This window comes from Pygocentrus nattereri, chromosome 9, assembly GCF_015220715.1.
Source record: "Pygocentrus nattereri isolate fPygNat1 chromosome 9, fPygNat1.pri, whole genome shotgun sequence".
NCBI lineage: Eukaryota > Metazoa > Chordata > Actinopteri > Characiformes > Serrasalmidae > Pygocentrus > Pygocentrus nattereri.
In genome coordinates this window covers 3,689,871-3,700,472 of record NC_051219.1, presented here as the reverse complement: position 1 = coordinate 3,700,472, position 10,602 = coordinate 3,689,871, and the positions used below count along the sequence as shown (strand labels likewise).

Sequence of the window (10,602 nt, the reverse complement as noted above, 5' to 3'; positions counted from 1 at the left end):
TGAGGATGGTGCTGGTGTTCAGAGACCAAGAGAGTCTGGCAGCTGAAACAGCTAACAATTTCCACTGGCAAGTCACTGATACTGATAATATGATCACTTCGGTTTTTTCCTGAAGTTCACAATAAGTTCACTTAAGGTCTTGGTGGCATTCAGTGCTAGACACCAAACAGAAAGATTGTGTATCTCCATCTTGTAGACAAATTCATCATTAAGCTGATGGATCAGTCATGTTCCAGCAACCCAAACTTTAACTGGAAAAAGGGACTAGTTTGTCCTCTGCTTCATCAGGTATGGGGATAGCATCTCCAAAAGGAGCTTAAACTGGGTCTTGGAACTAAAAAGTGACTTGCCCAGTATCATCACTTGCTTCTTTGTAACTTGAATATATTTAGACTTTTTGTTCACTTTCAGTGTGTAATGACCTTAAGGCAGCATAAGCTGGAAAATTAGATCATACAATGAAATCTAACTGGCCAGCTTTGTAATCACCATATTACAGATATGTGTATGTAAAGAATTCTGCAGCAACAATATATAATTTTCCAACCACAACAACAAATGACACTACAGTTTAGACTCCAGACTTCACATGAGAGAAGTGGCATTAGTCAATCACCGTTAAACAGATAATGCAATCATAATAAACAGAACAGAAACACTGTGCTGCTTTATGTTCCTGCAGACTGCAAACTGTCAGAGACTCAGGAGAAAGACATTCACAAATATCCAGGAGAGTCTGTTCTCCTGCCCTGCTCCTGCTCTGACCAACGCACCATACCTGTAAGTGTGAAATGGGAGCATGTAGACTCAGGAGGGACTGAGGTATCCAATATGACGGCAAACTACACAGGCAGAGTCCAGATTTTTAATAAGAACCTTCCAGCAAATGTCTCTCTGCTGATATCCAACCTGACTGAACAAGACCAGGGAACATACAGATGTTCAATCAACAACAAACAGTCCATCAACATCAGACTCAGCATTAAAGGTAAACTTATATTTCTGGTGTATCTTCAGCTGATCAAACTCTGGTATTACTGAAACACATTCAGGTTTTCCAAACACTGAAGCTGTAAAGACTTTATTTGGACATCAGTACAGACATTTATTCAGTCTGTGACATTCTCTGCAAGTGCTTTAAAGCCATTCATAGCTTTAAAATCTAGTAACAGAATGTTGAATGACTGCTAAAAGATGCAGGCAGTGAGTGCAGTTAAACGGGGCTGATCTTAGCTTCTGTTTTGTTCTTGTTTGGATCTGAGCTGCTGCATTTTGTACTAGTTTGACAGGTTGGTGTTGTTATAGATTAGTTTGTTCTCTGCTTCATCAGATGTGGAGCAAACATCTCTAAATGCAGCTCACACTGCGTAACAGATGTCTGAGCTGAATTAACAAGCACTCAGTATTTCAGCTCCTGGATGAGGTGGTGAAACACTGTGTGCCCTTTTCACTCACAAGAGGAGTTTCACAGATTTTTCTCAATTTCAGCATAATTAAGCAGTAAAGATGTAAACATGTAAAAGATGTGTGATTTTGTGAGAAATGCTCAGTTCTAGCAAAATTTACAGAGTCAAAATTGGTCAGAGAATTTGTTCATATGTTGTAACAAGTTCAGAAAATCAGAAATTCCGATTATTTGCCAGAGGCTTTACAGTGCAGACCCTGCTAGTCCCACAGTTAGCACTGTGTAGGACTTATGCGTGTCTCTATTACTGTTGTGGGTGGAGCAGATGACAGAAATGATCTCTAGGCTGGTTATATCTGCTGCCACTCGGCCAGTGACACAAGGCTGCCAGTGCGGGACATGTGACTGGATGAATGCACCCATAGCCAAAAAGCACAGGTCAGGTAGCAAGCAGGGGGCCATGGCATTTCAAGGTTCATGCTTTCAGGCTCTGCAATGCTACAGCAATGTTTGAGCACTGGATGAAAAGGGTGCTAGATGGGTTCCTACAACAAGAATGTTTGGTCTTCTTGGATGACAAACTGACACACTTGAGCTCATTCAAATCTGCTGTGAGCCCTCTGCACAAGGTACTAGAAAAAATATGGGCAGCAGGACTGAAATTGTTACTTGAATATATTTAGACTTTTTTGTTCACTTTCAGTGTGTAATGACCTTAAGGCAGCATAAGCTGGAAAATTAGATCATACAATGAAATCTAACTGGCCAGCTTTGTAATCACCATATTACAGATATGTGTATGTAAAGAATTCTGCAGCAACAATATATAATTTTCCAACCACAACAACAAATGACACTACAGTTTAGACTCCAGACTTCACATGAGAGAAGTGGCATTAGTCAATCACCGTTAAACAGATAATGCAATCATAATAAACAGAACAGAAACACTGTGCTGCTTTATGTTCCTGCAGACTGCAAACTGTCAGAGACTCAGGAGAAAGACATTCACAAATATCCAGGAGAGTCTGTTCTCCTGCCCTGCTCCTGCTCTGACCAACGCACCATACCTGTAAGTGTGAAATGGGAGCATGTAGACTCAGGAGGGACTGAGGTATCCAATAAGATGGCAAACTACACAGGCAGAGTCCAGATGTTTAATAAGAACCTTCCAGCAAATCTCTCTCTGCTGATATCCAACCTGACTGAACAAGACCAGGGAACATACAGATGTTCAATCAACAACAAACAGTCCATCAACATCAGACTCAGCATTAAAGGTAAACTTATATTTCTGGTGTATCTTCAGCTGATCAAACTCTGGTATTACTGAAACACATTCAGGTTTTCCAAACTCTGAAGCTGTAAAGACGTTATTTGGACATCAGTGCAGACATTTATTCAGTCTGTGACATTCTTTGCAAGTATTTAAAGCCATTCATCGCTTTAAAATCTAGTAACAGAATGTTGAATGAATGCTAAAAGATGCAGGCAGTGAGTGCAGTTAAACGGGGCTGAGCTTAGCTTCTGTTTTGTTCTTGTTTGGATCTGAGCTGCTGCATTTTGTACTAGTTTGACAGGTTGGTGTTGTTATAGATTAGTTTGTTCTCTGCTTCATCAGATGTGGAGCAAACATCTCTAAATGCAGCTCACACTGCGTAACAGATGTCTGAGCTGAATTAACAAGCACTCAGTATTTCAGCTCCTGGATGAGGTGGTGAAACACTGTGTGCCCTTTTCACTCACAAGTGGAATTTCACAGATTTTTCTCAATTTCAGCATAATTAAGCAGTAAAGATGTAAACATGTAAAAGATGTGTGATTTTGTGAGAAATGCTCAGTTCTAGCAAAATTTACAGAGTCAAAATTGGTCAGAGAATTTGTTCATATGCTGTAACAAGTTCAGAAAATCAGAAATTCAGATTATTTGCCAGAGGCTTTACAGTGCAGACCCTGCTAGTCCCACAGTTAGCACTGTGTAGGACTTATGCGTGTCTCTATTACTGTTGTGGGTGGAGCAGATGACAGAAATGATCTCTAGGCTGGTTATATCTGCTGCCACTCAGCCAGTGACACAAGGCTGCCAGTGTGGGACATGCAACTGGATGAATGCACCCATAGCCAAAAAGCACAGGTCAGGTAGCAAGCAGGGGGCCATGGCATTTCAAGGTTCATGCTTTCAGGCTCTGCAATGCTACAGCAATGTTTGAGCACTGGATGAAAAGGGTGCTAGATGGGTTCCTACAACAAGAATGTTTGGTCTTCTTGGATGACAAACTGACACACTGGAGCTCATTCAAATCTGCTGTGAGCCCTCTGCACAAGGCACTAGAAAGAATATGGGCAGCAGGACTGAAATTGGACCCTGAGACATGTAAATTTCTGTGCAAGGAACTGATCTTCCTGGGGCACCATAAGGAGGGAATGGATAGTGCTGAGGACAAAGTAGAGACCTTATTTTAGTGACCATGCTTTGTCACACAGAAGCAGGTGAAAAGATTTTTAAGGCTGATCTTTTATTACAGGAAGTTTGTGCAGTGGCTTTCTTGCATCGCTGTCCCTTGTACAAGTTGATCCTGAAAGCAAAAGATTTCAACTAATTAGAAGACTGTCAATCAGCTTTTGAGGCCCTGAAACAAGCCCTTATGAGCACAACTATCCTGGCAAACTTGGAGCCCAACTTGCCCTTTATCCTAAACACAGATGCCAGTTGGTAGGGTGTGGGTGTCATTCTTTCGCAGCAGTGGTGTGACAGAGACAGAGATTTAGCCTACTTTAGTAGAATAATGAGTTAAGATGGGCGAGGGTACTGTGTCGCTCAAGAAGAGCTGTTGTCCACTCTTGGCTATCAGGCAGTACAGGACAGCTTGAGATGGCATGAAGGGCAACCACACAAAGCTGTGCTGTGCTGCAAGATGTGGAAAGAAATGAGTGGGCTGATCAGCAAAAGTAAGAACCAGACCTGCAGCCAGTGATGCAGTGGGTGAGTTCACAACAACAGTCCCACTGGGAGGAGGTAGTGGCCCTGTCTCCTTATGCTAAAGTGCTGTTACAGACTTGGATTGAGCCAGTAACTGTTGAGAGGAAATGGCACATAGTCATGCCTAGGGGACTGCAGGAGGGCATTTTAAAAGCCATGCATGGCTCAGTGGGGCCCGGTCACTTTGATGTCACGAAAACATTTTGCTGCCTTCAACAGACTTTTTGTTGAAGACGGCAAGGTAGGATGTGAAAGACCAGTTGTAGTTCAGTGGGCAAGTCCACGCAATAGGTTGGGGTCAACAAAGTAGAGCCATTTCAGTATACTGCTAGTGGAAATTATTGGTTATTTCCCAAATGACCAGGAGTCCATTATTGATGCCTTGATCGAGAGGAATGGGTCCCGCAGTCCATTTTGTAAGGTTTTGCCAGAAAATGCAACAGTAATGAACAGAACAGAAACACTGTGCTGCTTTATGTTCCTACAGGCTGCACACTGTCAGAGACTCAGGGGAAACTGGTTTTCAGATCTCCAGGACAGTCTGTTCTCCTGCCCTGCTCCTGCACTGACCAACGCACAAAACCTGTAAGTGTGAAATGGGAGCATGTAGGCTCATGTGGGACTGAGGTATCCAATGAGACGCCACGATACACAGGCAGAGTCCAGATGTTTAATAAGAACCTTCCAGCAAATCTCTCTCTACTGATCTCCAACCTGACTGAACAAGACCAGGGAACATACAGATGTTCAATCAACAACAAAGAGTCCATCAACATCAGACTCACCATTACAGGTACTTCATTATCTTACTGTCCACGGTAAAGACTCTCAGAACAGAAGAGCACATGTTTGTACTTGATGTTGACCATTGCTAACACAGCAGCTCAGTGTTACAGTGGGTTTGTATATTTATAACATTTGTAATATCTGCTGTTTTCTGGTGATACTGAGAGCTTGTCTACAGCTTAAACTGCAATGAAAAATCTAAAAAAATGTTTTGAATCTAGTGACATACACTGTTATTTCAAATTAATTTGTGTTATTGTACCATTACGCACCTCTTTTTCTGTTTTTCTATGTGAAATCCACAGCAGAGAAGAGAGAAATCTCAGGTTAGTCTGGTCAGATGTTACTGTACAGCAAGACTTTGTATGTACTTTAAAATATGTGTGTGAGTGCTTGTTGACCACTGTGTGAGACTTCTTTTTTGTAACACTTCACAATTTTTTACAAAACTAGTGACAGTGCACCAACAAATCATGAATAAATATTATCACCATTTATCATGTATATTGTAATTATACAGGTTATAGTAATTATCATAATAACAAATAACGCATTGTGCTCTGTTACTTATGAAAGAACATAAGAAGGCATTTTGTTGCTGTCAGATAAAGGAAATAACAGGGCTAGGGTGCGGGTAAAAATGAATGAGACTCCATAGAAAGAACGAGAAATGGAAAATCCACAATTAGAGGAGTGCAGGTCAGTAGGCAGTTTAGAGGCTGTCATTTAAGGAAAGAATACGGCTCGTTTGTGGAAAAAATAATGAATGGACATACATTGGAGGAAATTCAAGGATAAGAAAACAACACATAGAGGAGTGTGGGTCAGTATGGCTGTGAGTATATGCAGTTTGGTGGCTGTTGGAAAAAGAAAGATTAGGACTTTGTAGGGGTGAAAATGAATGGGACTATATGGGAGGAATGAGGGATAAAAAAATGACACATAGAGGAGGACAGGTCAATATGTCTGTGCAGTAGAGTTTGAGGACCTGTCCTGAGTGAGGACATGCATTTTGATGGCTGTTGGGCAAAGACATAACTGGGCTTGTGTTTGGCAAATGTGAATGCAAATCTATGGGAGAAACAAAGGATGAGAAAAAATGCATGTTTTTGTACCTCATTCATTCCTATGGGGGAAAAAAATTATGAAGAATGTGTGAAAACTATGTTCGAGCAAAAATAAATGTGCAGTCACTACTAAATATTATTAACTAGGATATTGTTAGTATATTGAATGCATGTTTTATGATACTTCTTCAATAAATAAGGGAGGAGAGCTGAAGGAAATCTAATGAATAAATGTACTGAAAAAGTGAAAGATCACTATTCTCAAGAGCCATGCAGTTCAGGAGTGGAAGTGTATTTTATAAAATTTTACAATTTTCTTTAAACTGTAATGAATGATTGTTTCATCTCTTTTTCTTGATGACAGATTCCTCAGGTTCGCTCATCCCTTGGAGTGTCTGTGTGGCTCTGCTGTTTATAGTGACAGCACTGATCTACAAACTGCTCCACAATAGGACACAAGGTATTACATGCACAACCATAATCACATAAAAGCAGCTTTGGTAGCAACGTAATGCTTTGATACTTTAATATGAGTATAAATTAGATATCAGTTATGAAAGATTTCCTCTGTTGAAGATGAAATCCACCAGTCTTGTGGAAACCAACTCTTTAATTAACATCTTCAATTGTTCTGCAGGGTCTGCCTCTACCACCACTGAGAGAGGAACACAGAACATAGTGAGTGAAAAAAACAAATAAAAACAGACTCTGAAACCTGCGTCTCATTATAACCAATTATGAAGTGTTTTTAAATGTAAAAGTGCAAGTCAGTGGAATTCAGCACTGTTTCATGAGGCTACAGAGTCTGTAGATATTTGTTTCATTCCAACCGAACACAACACCATTTGATTGACAGCTGTGGCTCATTGTCAGAAAACAGGCACAGATCAAATCCAAAACAATCCAAAAAGACAAACGAAACTTCTAACCGAAAAGCTCAGGCTTATATATTAACTACTCTACGGTATAGTGGAGGTGTGATAGATGGTGTAAAGGAGAATGTTGATCGGCTATGAATGGTGGAGCAGCAGTCATGTGATTTCCAGAGGAATTCTAGGAATTGGAGTTCTCTAGAGTCAAATCCAGAGGAATGTATGACAATTCAGAAGATGCTCTTACTGATAATGACCTACATGTCATCTTTTATATTATGCAAATCACAGAAGCAATGTAAAATATCCAGAGAAAATGTTTATTTATGAGCTCACCTACTTATTAAAGCAATAAAATATTGCTATGAAGGACACAAGACTGTGTACACTGTAATCTTCATAGGACACAGTAGGAAACTATAAATAGATATTGTCAAATTAATTATAATGTGTATACAGCATTTGGTTTATTGTAGGTGTGATATAGAGGTTCCCAACTCTGTTTCTGGTAAAGTCCTCCTCTGAAAAGTTTAGATACAACCATAATCTAACACACATGATCCAGACAACCAAGGACTTTAGTAGCATCTGATTATTAGAGTCAAGTGTATTTATCCTACAATCTCCATGTCAGTAGATCTTCAGGGCCAGAGATGGAAACCTTTGGCTTAATGATGACATAGGCAATTATTCTGTATGAATAAATGAACATAATGTGAAGACTAAGGTTTGTTTTTTTCTCCTGTGTGTTTTACTGTGGTTGCAGGCTGATGATGATTATGAAAATGATCCTTCTGGAGCCCGGAACAAGATCAGGATGGCTGCAGTCTACCAGAGCCTGGACCCAAACACCAACCAATCAGATTCAGTCTACCAGGGCCTAAACCCAAACACCAACCAATCAGATTCAGTTTACCAGAGCCTAAACCCAAACACCAGCCAATCAGATTCAGTTTACCAGAGCCTAAACCCAAACACCAACCAATCAGATTCAGTTTACCAGAGCCTAAACCCCAACACCATCCAATCAGATTAAGTTTATCAGAGCCTAAACCCAAACACCAACCAATCAGATTCAGTTTACCAGAGCCTAAACCCCAACACCATCCAATCAGATTAAGTTTATCAGAGCCTAAACCCAAACACCAACCAATCAGATTCAGTTTACCAGAGCCTAAACCCAAACACCATCCAATCAGATTCAGTCTACCAGAGCCTAAACCTCAACACCATCCAATCAGATTAAGTTTATCAGAGCCTAAACCCAAACACCAACCAATCAGACTCAGTTTACCAGAGCCTAAACCCAAACACCATCCAATCAGATTAAGTTTATCAGAGCCTAAACCCAAACATCAACCAATCAGATTCAGTCTACCAGAGCCTAAACCTCAACACCAACCAATCAGATGAGCCAGCCTACATGAGTCTACATGAGCCTAAGCCCCAACACCAACCAATCAGATTGTCTACCAACACCAACCAATCAGATGAGCCAGTCTACATCAGTCTACCAGAGCCTAAACCCCAACCAGAGCTGAAATCCCAATACTTACAGAGCTAAACCCAGATTCATGTGTCTAAACCCTTCAAAATACTGCAGCAATAAATTGCAGTTATATTTTGCGATGATCATGATGAAAATATTAGACACTGCCTTTTCATTCTAATCCATGTTAGGAAATCTGAAGAAACCTGTTTAACTCAACTTCAGTTCTGTAAACTTTATCTATGCATTCAGTCAAGTTATAGATTATTGCTTTCAAGAATATTTGGTGAACTTATTTACAAAATAACTATTTCATAATTAATGTGTTTCTCGCTAGAGCTTAAGTTCAGTCTTTGCATAAGTCATGATGTGCTCTTATTTACTGTAATATTGGTTCTCTGAATGTTATGTACGCATGTTTAATGAATATATGTATTTGAAATGAATGTCAGTTGGATGCAGAAGTGTTGTGTAATTGTGTGAGTGTAATTTTTCAGCATTCAGTTCTGTGTTTGTGATAAATAATGTGCTTTTGTATATCTCTGAATGTATTTTAAATAGTTGAGCTTGTATGAACTTGAATTGGATCTTCTTAGTTTGTCATATTGTAAATCCATCCATCCATCCATTTTCTAAGCCGCTTCTCCGTCAGGATCGCGGGGGGTGCTGGAGCCTATCCCAGCAGTCATCGGGCGGAAGGCAGGACACACCCTGGACAGGTCGCCAGTCCATCACAGGGCAGATATTGTAAATCTTTTTAATTTAATAAAGGAAACAGAAACTGTAACTAATGTTCCCTTTAAAATTTTCTGAATAGTAATTTCAATTTAGGAAAACATTCTTTTCATGTTGCTGTTTCAGTGAAGCATCCATGACATAAACACTTAAAGTAATGATTAAATAAAGAAATATAGGTTTATACCATCACAGCTTTGTGAATTTACGTCTAGCCCGTGATTTACAATTATTGCCACGTGTCACAATTGTATGTCACCCGCTCTTCTAGACACAACCTGAACTATTACTGTCCAACATCTTTTACTATTGCCTTTATGTGGTTCAACAGGGGCGGCACAGTGTCGTAGTGGGTAGCGCTGTCGCCTCACAGCGAGGAGGGCCACGGTTCGATTTCCTCGGCCGGGTGACCGGGGTCCTCTCTGAATTTTGGTTATGGTTTTGAATATATGACAAAGTGAATAGCCCAACCCCTTTGGTTTTGGTTTTAGTCTACCATATCCCAAATTCGTGCCCTGACTTACCAACTGAACTTAATGAATTGTTCACTCTTTTTTTCTTATTTTTGCTGTGTCTCTGTTATTTGGTGACTTCAAAATACGTGTCAATTCAAACGGTGCTGTTGCTGGATGTCTTAGAACTGTACTGGAACACTTTTATTTAACTCAGCATGTAGATCTTCCTAGTCACTCTCATCACAACACAGTTGATTTGGTTTGTTACTCTGGTCTAAATGGTATCTCTGATCATTTGCTTATTGAATTCAGTTTAGGTTTAGGTCTAAGATGAAAATCACAATATCCTATCATAGCCTTAGGTCAGTTGATCCTCAGTCACCTCCTATCTCCATGCAAGCTTCTTTTCCTCTAAGTCTATTAATTTATGGCCTCCAATAGATCCTCTCAAATTGCAATTAAAATCTCTAAATCTCTTGATGCTCATGCCCCCTTGAAGACTAGGTTCATGCCCTTTCATTCCTGTCCTTGGTTCAGTCCTTTGCTCCATGAAAGCAGTAGGTCACCATCTTGGGTAGCTTTATTAGAAAAACTGACCTTAGTCTTCACTGCATGTGAACAAATGTTAGCACACAGGTCTGCCATGTATGCTGACTGTTCACACCACATTTCTTCCATAATCAGCAATGCTAGCTACAGGCCTCGGTCACTTTTACCACAGTATACAAACTCATTATCCCTCCCTGCATCTAATGTTTCTGACTCTGCTGAGTTACACGAGGCATTTCTCCACTTTTTTCATAATAAAACTTA

The 10,602-nt window shown here is 40.2% G+C and overlaps 1 protein-coding gene across 1 annotated transcript; it reads left to right on the top strand.

Annotated features, from left to right (window-relative positions):
- The first annotated feature begins 2,327 nt into the window (after positions 1–2,327).
- LOC108414565 (CXADR-like membrane protein) lies at positions 2,328–10,341 on the top strand. Its single transcript, XM_017687448.2, has 7 exons — positions 2,328–2,685; positions 4,873–5,178; positions 5,477–5,497; positions 6,603–6,698; positions 6,876–6,916; positions 7,877–7,936; positions 10,294–10,341. The coding sequence occupies exons 1-7, from the start codon at positions 2,532–2,534 to the stop codon at positions 10,339–10,341; spliced, it is 726 nt and encodes a 241-aa protein (XP_017542937.2). The 5' UTR covers positions 2,328–2,531.
- Positions 10,342–10,602: the final 261 nt, after the last annotated feature.